At 49.8% G+C, this 18,032-nt stretch overlaps 1 protein-coding gene across 1 annotated transcript in view; it reads right to left on the bottom strand.

Annotated features, from left to right (window-relative positions):
• DOCK2 (dedicator of cytokinesis 2) overlaps nucleotides 1-18,032 on the bottom strand; it is a 474,846-nt gene that overhangs the window by 30,096 nt on the left and 426,718 nt on the right. Inside the window, exons 37-44 of the mRNA XM_069556001.1 lie at nucleotides 17,708-17,798; nucleotides 16,975-17,094; nucleotides 12,339-12,428; nucleotides 10,466-10,570; nucleotides 8,448-8,589; nucleotides 2,623-2,704; nucleotides 1,186-1,270; nucleotides 386-472 (exon numbers count right to left, since the gene is read on the bottom strand). Coding sequence (XP_069412102.1) covers nucleotides 386-472; nucleotides 1,186-1,270; nucleotides 2,623-2,704; nucleotides 8,448-8,589; nucleotides 10,466-10,570; nucleotides 12,339-12,428; nucleotides 16,975-17,094; nucleotides 17,708-17,798 — 802 coding nt within the window. The remainder of the gene's footprint in view (nucleotides 1-385; nucleotides 473-1,185; nucleotides 1,271-2,622; nucleotides 2,705-8,447; nucleotides 8,590-10,465; nucleotides 10,571-12,338; nucleotides 12,429-16,974; nucleotides 17,095-17,707; nucleotides 17,799-18,032) is intronic.

The following is an 18,032-nucleotide window of genomic DNA, read 5'->3' as shown; positions in this document are numbered from 1 at the left end:
TTCCAGGGAAAAAGTTATCAGATGCTAAAAATTAATCTGAAAGCAGGTAAACTAAATGCTGCTTCAGGTCCCTTCCTGCACTGGAGTTCCTGGAGTCCCGCCTGGTGGCCCAGACAGTAAAGAATCCGCCTGCAGTGCAGGACACCTGGGTTCAATTCCTGGGTCAGGAAGATCCCCTAGAGAATGGAATGGCTACCCACTCCAGTATTCTTGCCTGGAGAATCCCATGGACAGAGGAGCCTGGTGGGCTACAGTCCATAAAGTCGCAAAGAGTTGGACATGACCGAGCAACTAACACTTTTTCACTTTTCCTTTCTGCAGCGGCTTTTAACAAAGGCATTGCCCTCTCCCGGTCCCAGGAGACTCCTGAGGCTGGCAGACTCACCTGGGACATGTGAACCACCTCAAACCAGCGCAGGATGCCGGGAAGCTTGTATGCAGTCACGAAGGAGGTCCTCTCGATCCACATCGACTGTCCCGTTGGAGGGAGGCAGGGGCAGGAAAGCAACACACTTGTGAAACCTGACCAGCAGAGCTGGGACCTAGCCAGGCCCCCAGGCCTCCTATCCACCCGGAATCAGAATGAAAAATTACAGGATCCAGAAACACACCCCCATTTTACCCTGAAGAATCCTTTCCCAATGTGAAGTTTACATTTTCCCTAGATTTAGGTTCAGTATGTTTTAACCTGGGTCTCTGAACAGGCATAATTTTTAGGCACAATTGAATACATTCACCTGCATTTTCTGGGTGTGTGTATAGCAATCAATCATCATATTCTTAAAGGGACAGAGCCCCACCCCCACCTCCAAACATGAAGAATCACAGTTGAAGGGAAAGAGCGGAGAGAGACTTGGAGCTGGCTCCTTGTGCCAGCCTTAGCCCTTGGGAATAGCAGACAGGTCCTGGGAAACACAGGGACACTGGGGACTGTGAACTCCCCGAGGCAGACAGGGCTCTCGCCAGGCCTGCGTTACATGGAGAGTGGAGAGGCTCAAGAAATGAGACGACAAACCCCACAGAAGAGCCTGGAAGGCGGGTGTCATCATACCAGCAGAAGCCAGGCTCCTTCCTGTGGGTTTGGGTCAGAGGCCCTCCCATTATGATGCTGCAGGAGCATGCTCTGGCTGGTACAGAGGCCCAGGGGAACAATCGCGGCTGCTGCAGGGGAGAGGAGACACTTACGGCAAACTCGTTCTCAGGATCGACGGTCCCCCTGCGCACTGGCCGGGAGTAGTGGAACTTCTGCACGTGGTTGGATTTGTAAAAGCTGCAAGACAGGAAGAGGCTGAGGCTCCTGAGAGCGAAACCTGACCTGACCCTGCACTGTCCAGGGAGGCCCTCCGCAGTGAACTCTAGGTCTGGTAGAACCCTCACTGTAGCATTTAAAACCAGGCTTTCTTTCTAAGATGATTTAGAAGCTCGTCAGTCGTATGCCCTCATAAGAACATAGCACCCCTCAGGGTACCCCCAAAGTTGAAATTCTATCATTAATACACATATTGGTGTCTGGGCCATTGTTTCTTATGATCTCAATGAAGGATCTGGATACATCCAAGGTCCTAGACTAATGGCCCAGAGGTATCTTCTAAGGATTCCTTTAGCTACGCCCCCACCCCTACCCCATCAGTCTTCCTGAATCTCTAGGGCTGTTCTAGCATCAAAGCCAGCAGGGCACGGTGCTGGCTGTGTGGTCGTCATCCCTTGCCCAAGGGTGCCTTACTGAGGTGGGGACGGAAGGCTGAGATGCAGGCTCAGCTACATCTGTCCCCCTACCTCCCTAGCATGAGACCACTTCTCCCCCAAGGAGCAGGCCATTCCTCTCACAACTGAGCTCCTGCTCGGACAGGCCCTCCCAGAGAAGAAGCCTTTCCAAAGGCAATCAAGGTGTGAAACTGGGCACCTGGGCTTAAGGGGGGTGAGCCAGACAGCTTAGACTGGGCACCTGCTGCCCACAGATCCCACAGACCTTCTGCTTCACCACCTCACTCCTGACCTTGGCTTCTGGTATTAAACAGATCCATCTTGTCTTCATGCTGCTACCTCCAATGCCTCCTTTATGTTACTTTACATTTAAATTTTTTGGTTTGTGGGATCTTAGTTCCTTGCACAGGGATTGACCTTTGGCCCTTGGCAGTGACGGCACTGAGTCCTAACCACTGGGGGACCTCCCTTAGCGTACCCTTTAAATCAAAGTGTGGACACATCCGTTGTGAGTACACAACCTTCACAAGCGCTGAAAAGATGCCCCTCCGGAGAAAGTGCTCAGCCCGAGCATCGTCCCTGTCGCCCACACTCTCCGGCTGTGGATTCCTGGAGCCGCTCCGGCACCATCCTGAGAGACAGGCTCTCCACGTCCCAGTCAGTGAAGCCCATCGGTGCTTCCTGAGGACTCCCTGGCCGCAGGGTGAGCCCGCCCTCATCCTCCCAGCCACACCTGGTGTTAGCCTTCCAAGGGCAGGGCCCAGAGGGCTCATGGGGGTGATGCTTCTTCCAGGAAGGAAATGGAAAACAGGCTAAGACAGAAGGGTACCAAGGCCTGTCCTCCCACCGGCTCTGCTTGCTTGGCAGCCTCACAGAATGTTCCTCCCCACATTCCTTCCCCTGAACTGAGGGGCTTACTTTATAATCTGGTCAGGCACCGGCTTATTCTTGAACCTCGGGTGTTCATCCAAGACGGGCTGGACAGTGAAGCACTGGATGTCTGCAATTCCTGTAGTTAAGAGCTCGCAACATGTTGGTCGGGGGTGGGGGGCAGTTCCCAGCACAGCAGGTCCCAGCTGAGACCCCTCGGCCCCCAGGACAGTCCTCTGGGGCCAAGTTTTTAATGAGTGACAAACCTCAAGATGCTAGGTCCTAGTGACCACTTAGCAGTCACCGTGGTCCTTATCAGAGCTGCAGCCCTGTCCGAGGGCTCAGCCTCTGCTAACAGCTGGTTAGTATTAACAGTCCTTAATCTTTGCTATACTACTATCATGAACAAGAGTAACACCTAACGCATTCATAGCTCTTCATTGACTGCAGAGAATGTCTCCCCTCGGTCTCCTTTCATCTCCCTAGTTCCATTGACCACCGCTGTTAATGTTAATCATACTTTCCAGAGAAAGGGACATCAAGGTCAAAGAAGCTGAACAACACAGTGAAGGTCACACAGCTTGTGAGCACAGAGCAACAGTCTGTATTTGGGTCTGTAACCCTAAGCTCAGCGTTCGTTGCCTATAATTGGTGCTCCCCACTGAGCAGAAGCATCACCTTCACCTGAGGGCTTGTTAGAAACGGTGACTCCCGGGGCCCACCTAAGATCTAATGAGTCCCAGTCTGCGTTTTGTAGGCTCCTCAGGTGAGGCACATGCACGCCCCCGTTTGAGAAGCGCTGCTTTAGAGCAGGTGAATACATGCCATCTAGCACTCTGAGAGCAACTGCCTGGGGCAGGGATATAAGGCCATGTCCAAGCTCAGTGGGAAAGAGCTCCGTGATTGATGCCTGCCATGGGCACGGGCTACAGAAGAGTTATCACGTGTGCCAGACTTCTGTCATGCCTCTTCTAGACCTTTGTTCACTGTCAGTCAATCACGCAGCAAAATAAACAAGGTTAGCCATCGCCGGTCCCACCCCTGAACCTTGCTTCCATTTCCCCGGCTTCCCTGGCTTCCTTATCCACCTCTTGTTTCCAGGTATCCAGGTTCTCTCCTCCCTCTATTCTACCTGAGGTCCACCCTGGCTTGAAAACTCTTCCCTTGAGCCTAACATTTCTGCCAATTAAGAAATCACAAACTCCTCTTGTTGGCATTCAAATATGCCAATTTTGAATATGAACTGTTCAAATCTTCCACTAGGATTCCAACCCATTTCCCACCGTTATTTCCGAGTATGCAACAGATGGTACTGTCCCCTCTGCTAAGACGATTTCTCCATGCCACCGTGAAGTTCAGTCCACCCTCAGCCAGGTGCCCCTTTCCTTCCTGGCCCTCCATGGCTTCGCGTCTGAGCACAGAACTCTCGTCTCTCCAGCTCCCTGTCTTCTCCTCTCAGTCTCCTCCCCACCAGACTGGGAGATTCCTGATGCAGGCGCTGGGACTCCTTCACACAAAAGAAATGGCCAGAATGCAATTCCAGGTTAGATCCAATCCTCCCTTCCTCAGTAAACTCACTCTGTGCTAACATGCTGGGGATGTAACTGTTTTATTGCTGAAGAGCACTTCCACATTCAGTGAGAGTCCCTCAGAAAGAGACAGAGAGAAAGACACAGGTAGAGAGACATCAAGAGAGATTCAGAGGCAGAGACAATGAGAGGAGAGGGCAAGACGGAGCAATGCTTAATATAAATGAATAAGCCTGACTGGAGGACGTCACATAATACTCAGGAAAACTAATTTCTATCTCAAGCTCTACAGCAAACAGCCTTCTCTGGGAGGGAATTCTTTCTGGATTAAGTCTAGGGCAGGACTGGCAACCTATAGCCCTCTGGTCAAATCCGGCTCACTGCCTGTTATTGCGTGGCTCCTAGCTAGTCGCTTTTATAGTTTCAATATTTGAAAAAAAAGAGTATTACATGACATGTGATAATATTAAATTTAAATTTCAGTGTTCATAAATAAAGTTTTATTGGGACAGAGCTACACCCATCCATTTATGTACTACCCATGGGGCTCCCCCAGCACAAGAGAGGTGAGGAGCTGTGACAGAGACACGCGGTCCACAGAGACTAAAATGTGTCCCATCTGGTCCTTCATGTAAGTCTGCCTGAAGAAGCCAGTGACATCACCCTCCAACCACGCCCAGTAGGCTGCATGGCTGCACCTGCTCCCTACGCATTAAACGGCAGAGGGGTGGGTAGGGAACAGGAGACACCCACCCAAGAGACCTTTGCTGTTAAGTGACTTCCCCCACTTGGGTACCTACGTGAGAAGACACTAGGTCTTGTCATGCAACACAGGAAGGCAACAGAACGGAGCGTTAAGAGCTCAGAGTTTGCAAAAATCAGACTTGGGTTCAATCTTAGTTCCATCAATTTCTGAGACCTTGTGCCAGCTGTTTACATTTTTAAGCCTCATTTTTCTTATTTGCAAAATGCAGAGAGTAAAAATACCCAACTCATGGGATTGTTATGAGAATAAAATGAAACAATGCATGAAAATGCCTGGCATGCCATCACTTTACAATAGTTAATAGAGAACACTCTGTTCATTAATCTTAAATGAAAATGATGGCATTATAGAAAGAATGCAGACTTTGAGACAGACCTTGGAGTTCAAATCTCAACTGCATCATTAACTAGCTTCGTACTCTTAGGCAAACCACCTTACCTCTCTGCTGCATGTACCTCTCTATGAAATAGGAACAATTAATACCCACCTAATAGAGTTTTATTGGGGTTGTTACGGCTTTTAGCCACTCAGTCGTGTCCAATTCTTCTGTGACCCTGTGGACTGTGGCCCACCAGGCTCCTCTGTCCATGGGATTCTCCAGGGAAGAATACTGGAGTGGGTTGCTATTTCCTTCTCCAGGGGATCTTCCAGACTCAGGGATCAAACCTGAGTCTCCTGCATTGCAGACAGATTTTTTTTACCACTGAGCCACCAGGGAAGCCTTTATGGGGATTAGAAAAATCTAGTTACAAAACCTTCAGTCTTTTGCATGGCATGAAGAGGACACAGAGCAAATGTCAGCCCTTTCCCTCTCCACCTGATTCTTGGAGCTGAATCAGGCTTGCGTATGATGACTCGGCCCAGTAACAGATGCTTCTTCTCCCACCGTGAGTTAAAAGGCGACATGGTTGTTCAATACCAGAATATCCACGTAGCAGGGCCTTAGTACTAATCCCATGTCTTGCCTGTAACCAAACTCACATGTGTAACCAGCCAGCTTTGCCGCTGGTTACATTTCCTCCTGCAAATAACCCTGGTAGAGCACGCATGAAGGGCAGGCGAGCATAATGAAAAGGTTACAGATGAATATGTATCATCCGAGGGGAAAATATTTGCATTAAGGTTCGACAGACCTAGCAGACCAGCCGTGGAACCTGTCAGCCCCATTTTAAAGGCTGTAACTTAATTTGCACTGCAGGGCGCAACACGGGAGCTAGACTAGGTTAACGCAGCCGTTGCAGCATCAGCCCCTGACCTGGTGATCATTATGCTTCGCTGCACTGGAGCCTTGTTTCCACCGTACTTCCCCAACTGCACTAGCACCACCTCCTGTCCCTTCGACTTTCTGTGTGCCCCAGACGCCTTGCTGCATCCATGCCTCCCTCCCTCCTACCTTTCTCTAGCTCCCCTTTCTTTCCCCTCTCTCGTTTTCTTTCTCTTTCTGTTGACCAGCAAGTGTTTCCTGAGAGCTGCCTTTGAGGATCACTGCAGTGAGCAAGAGCACGGGTCTCTGCCTTCTTGGAGTTTCCATGTTAGTTCTACCTTTTTTTAGAAAAAATCCTTTTTATTGTAGAAAAGCCCCTGATGCTGGGAAAGATTGAAGGTGGGAGGAGAAGGGGATGACAGAGGACGAGATGGTTGGATGGCATCACTGACTCAACGGACATGAGCTTGAGCAAACTCTGGGAGATAGTTGAAGGACAGGGAAGCCTGGCGTGCTGCAGTCGACGGGGTTGCAGAGAGTTGGACACAAGTGAGCAACTGAACAACCCGTGGTTAAAAGTCACATTATCAAACCATAATAGTTTAACCATATTTAACTCTACAGTTCAGTGGCACCAAGTACATTCACTATGCTGTACAACCATCACCATCATCCATCTGCCAAATTCTTCACCTTCCTAAACAGAAACTCTGTCCTCATTAAACACTAAGTCCCCACTGTGCATGCGTGCGTGCATGTTAGGTCACTTCAGTCGTGTCTGACGCTCCGTGACCCTGTGGACTGTAGCCCGCCAGGCTCCTCTGTCCATGGGATTCTCCAGGCAAGAATACTGGAGTGGGTTGCCACGCCCTCCTCCAGGGGATCTTCCCAATCCAGAGGTCCAACCCACATCTCCTGTGGTTCCTGCACTGCAGGCGGATTCTCTACCATTGGGCCGCTGGGGAAGCCCCAGTCCCCATCACCCCTCCCCAAGCCCCACTCCCTGGCCCCTGGCAGCTGCCAGTACACTTTCCGACTCTATGAATTTGACAAGTCTAGGTACCTCATACAAGTGGAATCAAACAGTATTTGTCTGCACCTACTGTATACTGGAGTCTATTTTTAATGTTAACTTGATATATGTCCCTGACTTCCCAGGCAGCACAGTGGTAAGGAATCTGCCTACCAGAGCAGGGGGATGCAAGAGACACGGGTTCAGTCCCTGGGCTGGGAAGATCTCCTGGAGGAGGAAATGGCAACCCACTCTAGTATTCTTGCCTGGAAAATTCTATGGACAGAGGAGCCTGGTGGGCTACAGCCCATGGGGTCACGGAGAGCTGGACGCCTCTGTGCACGCACATGTACAATACACGCCCTGTGAACAGATCGCACCTTCTTGGTCTTTTTCTCTCCGTGCTCTTCAGTTGACATATGTGCACAACGATGTATGAAGCAGTTTTACATTTGAAATCACAACAGACAATGACAGATTGAGATCAGCGTGCTAAACAAAAACAAGCAGGGGCTGAGATGGCAGCGTACCGCAGACTTCCAATAAGGTGGCCAAGGAAGGCCTCTTCTGGGAGGTGGCACTGAGTTAGAATTTGATGGGTGAGAAAGGAGCTGAGGGAAAGGCATTCCAAGCAAAGAGAAGAGAAAACACATAGGCCCAGAGGCAAGAACAAGCTGGGCATGTTTAAGGAACAGAAACAAGATCTGTGCGGCAGAGGAGCATGAGAGAGGGAAGGGAAAGTTGGGGGCAATGGCGCTGGAGACACAGGCAGGGGCCAGAGGAAGGACAGCCCTGCAGGCTTGCTCAGGAGTTCTGAGTTTACTGGAAGAGCTATGTGGCACCATGCCAGTTCTTGGACCTCAGGGCCTTTGCACACGATGCTCTTTCCCTCTGTCTAGGGCATTTTCCCACCTCATCTCTCACCTTCAACATCACCTTCCTCAAGGAAGACTTTTCTTCCCTCCCAATCATGGTAACCAGCAGGGCTTTCTTATAGCATTGATCACAGTTTTACAAATACCTATTTAATGATGCTGTAAACATCTTTTACTTGCTAGACTGGAAGATCCCTGGAGGTGGGACCACTTTGTGAGTGTAATCGCAGGTTCCCTGTACAAAGAAATGCTTGGCCGAGTCAGGCCTTGATGGTAATCATCACAAAGAAAGAAGTGAATTTATCAATGAACACAGCATTTGAGTTTCCTGAGATGGTTCTTTTTGGAGCCCGCACTGGACACTGAAATTGGCACCACTGCAGTGATGCTGGCGGCAGTCCCCAGCTCTAGGATCGGGCTCTGTGGGTTGAAGTCCTGGCAGGGCGGCCTATGCCAGGCCCTTGGCAGGGGCATTTGTTAAGGATACACTGGCCTGGGGCGTTCTTCACATCATCCCCAGGTGCAGAGGTTGTGTTCATCTTCTCCGCGTTGGGGAACTGGCTCATCAGCTGCATCTGGAAATCTTCTCTTCGCTCATACTCCTTCCCTCGGTAGATGAACACTTTGTTCTGCAGAGAAAGGACATCTGTCAGAGATCCCAGGGCCCAGGCGTGGAGGAGATGGTTCAAGCCAAGCTGGGAGGCTGGTCAGGCGCACAGGGCTGTGGTGATAGCCTAGAGATCTCTCCACCCTCTTTCTCCCCTCCAGGGAAAGGATGGAACCTCAACTCACACACCTTTCAGCTGGGCATGGATTGGTTCCAAAGGGAGAAGAGATCATGGATGCTGAGAACGTTTCCTCCAAACCATCCTACGTGCAGCCTCCAGGGCAATTCCTCACTCCACTTTCACACCCACTCGCCCATCTACAGGGCCACAAAGTTTCCCCCCTGCCTTTAATGGACCATATGGGCGGAACCTGTGGGCTGGAAGGGACCAGCATGCGGGTCCTTCATCACGAGGCTCCATGGTAACACATTTTATCCTTCCCTGACATGTTAGTTCCTTCTAGACCAGTAGTTTTTAAACAGGCAGTGATTTTGCCTCTTAAGGGATGCTGGTTATGTCTGGAAACAGTTTTGATTGTTACAGCTCCAAGGAGGAGCACTCCTGGGACCTAGTGGGCAAGAAGCCTTCAACGCGCAGATCGGCCCATAGCTGAGCACTATCTAGCCTAAAGTATCTACAGAGCTGAGGCTGCGAACCCTGTTCTAGACCTGTCTGTGCCACTGCGCTGCCTCTAGTGGTACTCTAAACTCTTCCGTCCAAACCCATGCCCGTATCAATGTTTCCAAACCTGGATCCTCATTTCAGGCTTCCTGGGAGCTCTGTTGGTAAAGAATCTGCCTGCAATGCAGGAGACCCCAGTTCAATTCCTGGGTCAGGAAGATCCACTGGAGAAGGGATAGGCTACCCACTCCGGTTTTCTGGGGCTTCCCCGTGGCTCAGCTGGTAAAGAATATGTCTGCAATGCCTGGGTTCAATCCCTGGGTTGGGAAGATCCCCTGGAGAATGAAATGGCAACCCACTCCAGCATTCCTGCTTGGGAAATCCCATGGACAGGAGCCTGCTGGACTATAGTCCATTGGGTTGCAAAGAGTTGGACATAACTGAAGCAACTTCAAGTCGAGTCATGGGGGTTTATTATCATTATTTTTAAATAAGTTGTTTACCCTCCATAACTAGTTCTAAACAGTTAACCTTTCATATCCTCAGGATCTTATTCCATGGATTCAACCAACCATGATTTAAAAATATTTGAAAAAAAAATCTAGAAACTTCCAAAAAGCAAAACTTGAGTTTGCTGCACTCCAGCAACTATTTACAAAGCATTTACATTGTATTTAGTATTGTAAGTAATCTAGAGGTGATTTGAACCCTTTAGGAGATAGTATGCTATTTCTACATGCTAACACTACACTATTTCATATAAAGGACTTGAGGATCCTCAGGTGTTGTCCTCTGCACAAGGTCTTAAAACCAATTCCTGGTGAATACCAAGGGAGAACTGCATTTTAAAACTGTCTTAGTTTTAATTTTGGATGTCATAAATGCAGATAGGTAAAGTCTACAAACACAGAAGTTCTCTGGGGACCTTGATCATATTTTTAAGAGATAAAATGGCCCTGAGACCAAAAGGTCTGAGAGCTTGTGCAGTATAGTTCCTGCTGGGTAGCAGAGCTCTGGCCCTCTGAGCACCTCGTCCCTGGGGTGGCGTGCTCACCGCCTCACAAGCCAGCCAATGCTGCCGTGTATGTGAAGAGACACAGCGGGTGGCTGAGGTGCTGTTAGTGGAGGGGGACTGAGGAGGGTGCAGGGGAAGGGATGGCACTCGGACACCGGAGGGCACTGGGTCTGAGCTCAAGCAGAGCCTCAAGGAACAAAGGGAGGGCCGAGAGGCCGGGGTCCGGGACCCGGGCCTTGTCCGAGTCACCCACAGACTCACCCGGAGGAAGGAGGGGAAACCCTGGCCGTAGTATCCAACAGCAAAGTAGTCTGGCTTCGGTCTGAGGATTTTCATGATGTTTTCATAGAATTTTGCCTGCTGGATCTGAAAGAAGAGAACTCACAGCTTGTAACACCACAAATGTGTATTAAAGGCACATTCAGCTCCGAGGGGCTAAGACGTGATCATGACACAAATGTGCCAAGTGCACATGTTTGCATATTCATGGAACTGTCATCACAACAGTGGTATATTTACACTATTCCAGATCCACCATCCTACCTGCAGTAACACTTGTACTTGCATCACCCTCATAACAAACCCAAGGAACTGTATCTCTGCTTTGCAGATAAAGAAGTGGTATCTCGGTGCATCCAATAAGTACGGAACTGAATCCAGCCAGCTGTTCAGAGCCCCGCCAGCATCATCACTCTGTCCCCACTGGGAGTGTGTCTGCGGCCGTCTATAGATGGGTAAGTGTTTCTGGATATGGATGTCTTCCTGTGTATGCACACCCAATGTACTTCACCAGTTCCCAGGGGTGCGTGCTTTTATATTTTAACATCTTTGAAAAGAGTCTGTGTTTTACTTTATACCTAATGGCATCTTCCAGTCGCTGTAACTGGAGAGAAGTCCTGAGGGGGCAGGTAAAATAGAATGGTGCAGCTCACAGACGGCAGCATTTCACACTGAACGCAACATGGAAGATGAATGTGTGTGGCCCTGGATGTGAACTCGTGTGAGCTGGGCTTGGTGCACAGCCATACACGTCCATTAGTGTGTGCGTGAATATATACTGGGTGTGTGTGCATCCATGGATGTGCATGGGTGGTGGTAGTGATGGTTTAGTCTGTAACAGGAAATACGCAGTTGTTAGTACAAATTATTGGTTTGTTTTAGCTGCTAAGTTGTGTCCAACTCTTGCGATCCCATGGGTTATAGCCCGCCAGGTTCCTCTGTCCATGGGACCCTCCAGGCAACAATGCTGGAGTGGTTGCTGTCTCCTATTTCCGGCTCTATAGGTGCGTGCGTGTGTGTGTGTGTGTGTGTGTGTGTGTGTGTGTGTGTACTGTATACATTGGAAGGCGCGTGCACCTCCATACCTGCAAACATCTATGTGGGCAGACTCAGGCAGACCTAACTGTCTCTCGGTGTAAGCGGTGTGTGTGTTGACATCACACCTGAGAACACTATATTCCACACCCATCCCCCGACCAGACAAGCTACCAACCCTCTTCCAACACTCTGACTCTCATTTCACAGTTCCCTAGAAAGAGCGGGACTGACTAACCTCTCGAAATGCGCTCAGATGGGGCTCTGGAGTCCTGGGTGTCAGGCCACCAGGACATGTGTGTGGGGAGAGCAGCCCCTCCGGCCACTTCCCCACCAGCCTGGGCCTCTGCTTCCCCCTACTTCCCACTTTCCCCGCCAAATCACGAGCTTCCAGGAGCTAATGGGAATGGCCAGATGGGGAGCACTTTAATGTGATTTATCTGTTAATCAGAAAGCACGGGTTTGGGTTTTTATCTAATTGGTTTAGTGGTTTGTGGGAATTTCACAGCAAATGTGGTACAGTGTTTATTGGGTGTGCAGTAGCAGCAGCAGCAGCCCCAGCACCGGGCAGGTACTTAGCGCTCCATCGGAGAAACTGTGCCCGATGAGCTTTCCCAGAAGACCTCCCTTTGGAAATATTCCCAGCTGGGAGGGAGATGCTCAGCAGTTTGGCTCAGCTCAGCCCGACTTTTGTTCCTTTCCTGAGGTCCTACTCCCAAGGCCTCCTGCCTCGGCTCCCCCTTTCCTCAGCCTCTCTGCCCAGCCAAGGCCCCGAGCAACCAACCTGCAGGGCAGCCGGCTCCCCCTGGGGACTCCTTACCAAATTCTGGCTCAGCAGCTGATAGTCAAAGATTTCCATCTCACACTGTTCTGCCAGCTCCTTGCACAGACTGATGGCCTCTTCCCACATCTACAAGGAAGGTCATGGAGACAAAGGTTAGAGGGGCTCCAGGCTTGCAGAGCCGTTGCTGAGGAAGGCACTGGGGCAGCTCCACACCTGGGACTGAGCCCCAAGCCTACCTGTAGCCCAGACCCTGCCCCATGCCCAGGGAACCAAATGCATCCCAAGAAGCAGGCCTATCCTCTGCTTCTCACCCCAGTTTCCTGACAAATAACGGAACATCCACACCCTAGGCTAAGTGCGTTATTTACATGCTCTCTGCATCTTCACAACCCCTCTGAGAGGTGACTAGCAGCACCTGCATTTCCCAGGTGAGAAACAGAGGTTCAGATCGGCAGAGCATCCACCCCAGGTCAAAGGCCTAACCTAAAGCAGGGCCAGGATGTGCACTTGAGAAGGACCCGTGACCTTATACTCAGCTTTAGTGGGCCAAACTGAGGAAGTAGCATTGACAAATACATACTACCATGTGTAAAATAGGCAGCCAGTGGGAAGCTGCTATACAGCGCAGGGAGCCCGTCTGGTGCTCCGTGATGACCTAGAGGGCTGGGATGGCAGGAGGGGAAGGAGGCTCAAGAGGCAGGGGATATATGTGGTGTGTGCATGACTGACTCATGCTGTTGTACAGCAGAAAGCAACCCAGCACTGTGAACACTGCAAAGCAATTTTCCTCCAGTTAAAAAAAAAATCTCCCTTAGAAAGTACAAGTGTTAGTCCCTCAATCATGTCCGACTCTTTGCAACCCCATGGACTGTAGCCCACCACACGCCTCCGTCTGTGGGATTCTCCAGGCAAGAATGCTAGATTGGATAGCCATTCCCTTCTCCAGGGGATCTTCCTGACCCAGGTTTCAGAGCGGGGCCTCCTGCATTGCAGGTGGGTCTTTGCTATCTGAGCCACCAGAGATTTCCCAGAGAAAAATGGTTCACAAAGAAAATAAGCAGGCAGCGAATTTCTGAGGCTGGAGTTGGAGCCAGATACAGTTCTCTTGATGTTTGCTACTGGGAGCTTTTCACTCGGCAAATCCCATCACTTTCATATTCCCTTTGGCCAGCTTTCTTCCCTTCCTCCCTTCCACCCTTCTCTTTCTCTCACTTTCAAAAGCAAATGTGGTAAGAACACTTAACCTGAGATCTACCCACTTAACAGGTTTTTAAATGCATAACACAGAATTGTTAACTATAGGCCCAGTGTTGTACAGAGATGTCTAGAATTTACTCATCTTGCATAAATAAGCCTTTATACCATCACTTCTTAACTGCATTATTTAGGGTGAGTGAGCAATGGGCGGCATAGAGGTGGAGGAGGAACTAGAGTATTAAAAAGAGTGATGAAAACTTTTTTTAAACAGGTCTTTTGCATCTTTAAAAAAAATTCTGAAAAAAACCCACAAAAACCTCTGGATAGAGGGGGTCCTTTCCATCTGTTCCATTTTAACTGAAACCAATAGATCATCCTTCCGTCCTAGACCAGAGCAGTCAGGAACCTCTACAGAGGGGCAGAGGGAGGTGCTGGGTGGGCTGGAGATCTGGCAATCTCAAGGGACACCCATTACATTTCAAATTTGGTTTCAAATGGAAGAGGCAGCTAAATGGAGAAGTTGGGGGAGGAGGGGGAGGGGAGAGGGGAGGCTGCCAAAATGCAGAAGTGCTCTCTCTGCATCCAAGCATAAAAATAAATAAAAGCAAGTGCTGAGTGGAGAAGCCACGGCTGTAAACCCATGGACAGCTTAGTGAGCAGCATAAAAATGTTTTACATGCCAGGAGGAATCAAGTCCACAGACGAGTATGGGCTGGTTCTTTCTCCTTAGCCTGAACGAGAAGATGGGGTTAAAGCTCCAGGCTGAGCCAGGGGGCTGTTTGGCTCAAGTGGAGGTCTTTGCCAACTTTCCGTCATAATATGCCAGAAATACCCTCCCTACATGTTAAGGGGCTAAGAAGGGAGACAGGCAGGGAGTCAAATGGCTGGAACGTCCTTCATGTCTGTCCGTGTGGTCACTAAGACCTCTGCCAGTCACTGACCCCTGAGTCTCCTACGCTGGTCACTGAGCGCCTGCTGGCTTCTGGGCATGGTACCCAGGGATGGGAAGTGATAAAGATGGACAAGACAGTCTCTGCTTCCAGAAACAGAAGTGGGTCAAGTGCACACACGAGCGGATGCACTAGTTGGGTTTTGAGGGATGTGGAGGAGTCCATCAGGTAACGAGAAGAGGGCTTCAGGAGTAGAAAGTCATTTCGTGTGTCTAGATCGATGAGTCTCCATGAGGGGAGGTATAGGGAAAGGAAGTCAAAAGGATGTTAAAGACTCCAGGCTTCACTCTAGAAGCCACCAGAGCGGCGGCACACAGAGGGGGTTATGCCCATCCGCTCCCTCCTCTCTGCCCTTGAAGAGCTTTAGCAGCACCCTGTTCCTGCCCTCTTCCTCCTAATTATTGCACAACACCAAGGGGTTATGTGCAAGAAAAAAAAAAGACGATGACCCGTATGTGTGCTCTACCGACTAGTAATACGCCCCTTAGTACTGCGGCTTATGCCTTCTTCCTCTCTGCTCAGCGAAGGGTTGGCTGAGTCAGATACCAGCAGAGGACAAGGCCTGACAGGTCCTTTCAGGGTTTTCCTACCATGACTGACTTAATCAGCCGATCAACCAAGAGTGAGCTCAGACTCAATGCCCAGCAGGACAGGAGGCTCCAGAGAGGGCCAGGTCTCTGCCCTCAAGAGGCTTATGATCGTAAATTATTAAAACAGTCTTCTCCAATTGCTCAACGCCTGGGAATTTATATACCCTTCCACAGACATTACCTCATTTCATTTTTCAGGGAAGGTGGGGAGATCACACTAAGACAGATGCAATGAACTGCGGTGATAGAACAGGCCAAAAGCAAGTGTTAAAGTACCTGATGAACTGTAAGAGGCCAGGCCATTCGGAGAAGAGGCAGGGCTGTGGGTAAGCTGGAGGACTCAGGAAAAGCTTGTGAGAGGAAGCCGGCAGTCAACTGGGGCCTCAGGGGCAGAGAACTGAGTTTGCACACTGCAACTAAGGGTCCGCACGTCACAATTAAAAAAAAAGAAATCCTGCATGCTGCTACTAAGACCTGGCACAGACAAATAAATAAATGTGCTCATGCTTAGTCGCTCAGTCACAGCCAGCTCTTTGTGACCCCACGGACCAGAGCCCACAGGCTCCTGCGTTCATGGGATTCTCCAGGCAAGAACACTGGAGTGGAAGCCACTTCTCTTCTTCAGGGGAGCTTCCCGACCCAGGGATCAAACCTGGGTCCCTTGCATTGCAGGTGGATTCTTTACCATTTGAGCCACCAGAGAAGCTCCTACATAAGTAAATATTAAAAAAAAAAAACAAAACTGAACAAGTTAGTACTATGTACCAGGTCTTATGCTAAGTGCTTTACATAATTTTCTCACCTAATTTTCACAAAGCAGCTAGAAAGTAGGTACTATCAATATCTCGCTGTTATGGATGGGGAACTGGAATCTCTGAAAGGCCACGGGGATTGCAGGCGGTAAAGGAACGTGGCTTGAAACCCAGATCCTGAGCTCTTAGCCACCTACTATGTCTCCTGCAGCGTTTGAGTTGGTGCTTCCTGAAGGGCCAATTGGAGGCTGGAGGATGGACAGTAACTGGTTTGGCCAATCTCCAGACAAAACATGACAAATCACCCTGTTCTTGCTGTTTACAATGACACCATGAAGTCATTCATACATTCAATTAATTAATGTTTTCAACATATATCTTTTGGGTCCCATATCTTAGGGTCTGTGCTAGCTACTAGGCACTCGGCAGTGGACAAGACAAATATCTTTGCTCTTGGCCTTCTAAAGTGGAGAGCCAGACAATGAACAAGTCAAAACAAAATGACTGAGGTGATGTCTGACAGTGATAAGTGCTTTGAAGAAGAAATAAGTATGACTCAGAGCAAAGGGTACTGCTGTGTGTGGTCTGGGAAGGCCTTCTTCAGGACATGACATTCTTTGCTTGGGTAAAACCCTGAGCTGTGAGAAGGAACTGGCCACGGTAAGATATGGAGGAGAAATGTCCTAAGCTGGGAAAAGCAAGTGCATAGGCCCTGAGGTGGAGAAGAGCTTGGCACAGAATATATGAGCAAGAGGGAGCTGGCAGAGTTGACACGGGAGAGGCAGTCAGAGGACAGCTCGTATGCGGCCTCATGGGTCATGGGAAAGATTGTAATTTGATCTAAGTGTTGGGATGGCTGTTTGAGACGATTGTAAGCAGGACAATGGGTTATGTTCTATGGGATAAGTATGTTCTATGATCACCCTATTTCCTATATGGACGACAGGTTGCATCGGAACAGAGGATACAGGGCTGTTGCCCAGGACTCATTGTGTCCAGGGGAGCAATGCTGGCGCTCTGAACGTACGTAGTAGGAATGCGGATGGAGGGAAATGATCAGACTTAGGGCTGGGCAGGAGAGCTGACCAGACCTGCAGACGGACTGCATACGGAGTGTGGGAGAGACCAGTCCTTCCCAGAAGCGAGGGTTCCCACGGAGAGAGGAAGGGCAGGGACCAATTACCTTTCCTTTGTCAAAGTAGCCTATGATGATATCATAGAGCGTCTCCTTCAGCTGCCGGTGGGTCTGCGGGTACTGCTGGCCGGCCTGCATGACCTGCGATGCGCACTGCTCATCTGACCACTGCGGAAAGAGGACACACAGTTACCCAGGGCAGGCGTCTCCCTACTGCTGAGGAGCGGGAGGGCGCCCTGTCCTCGCTGCCCTGAGCGCCAATCAGAGAGACGATGTCGGCCTGCAGGGTCCACAGGAAGCGCCCCTCCATTTCTGCAGAGTCACAGTTACTGACACTCTGGACTCTCTCTTGGCTCCTGTGTATGGATTGAAGGATTCTTCTTTGAATCCCTGCAAGACATGGCCCTGGCTCTTCAAAACCCAAAGGAAATCCTTGAGACTTTGTCCTGCTCCAGCAGCGCTTTCAAGAGAAGAAAAACAGCTCACAGGGCATGCTAATGATTTATAGTTGATGCTTGGATGTTATATAAAACAGTTTGAATGTTACGTAAGACTGCAAGATACGTCTCAGGGGGTTCTTGTTGCTGCTAAATGTGACGGTTACTTGAAACCTTATGTGTCCAGACAGAACAGTGCAGAAAAGTAACCTGCCAGGTTAAAAGTTTGGGGACACAGGGCAAAACAAAATTTATTTGGCTTTCTTTTCTTTTTTAACTTTTCAACTTGCTGTGAGGGCTCCGTGGGATCTCAGCATGAATCCCCTCCATTGGGAGGGCAGTACCTTGAGAAGCCAGGTGTGGAGGAGGAGTGTATAGGCAGCCTCTGTGTAGTTGTCACAGTCCAGGTGAAGGTCACGGAGTTTGTACAGGTACCTGTTTGGGAAATATGTTAAATCACCAGATGCAGTAGGTGGTAGGGCCAGGCCAGAGAGAGCAGCTGGATACCTCTTGGGTTCACAAGGGAGTCCTCCATTTCCTGCCATTCAGTCCCCTTGCATGAGTGACAGTGATAGCCCCTAGAAGTTGCAGGACATTTAAGGCATGACAGGAAGCATGCTAAGTATTTTAAATGCCTCAGATCATTTAAGCTGCCTGACCATCTTGTAA

The sequence above is a fragment of the Ovis canadensis genome, chromosome 16 (genome assembly GCF_042477335.2).
Source record: "Ovis canadensis isolate MfBH-ARS-UI-01 breed Bighorn chromosome 16, ARS-UI_OviCan_v2, whole genome shotgun sequence".
NCBI classification, from domain to species: domain Eukaryota; kingdom Metazoa; phylum Chordata; class Mammalia; order Artiodactyla; family Bovidae; genus Ovis; species Ovis canadensis.
Note: the sequence above shows the minus strand (reverse complement) of the source record. Positions and strands in the feature narration are given on the sequence as shown.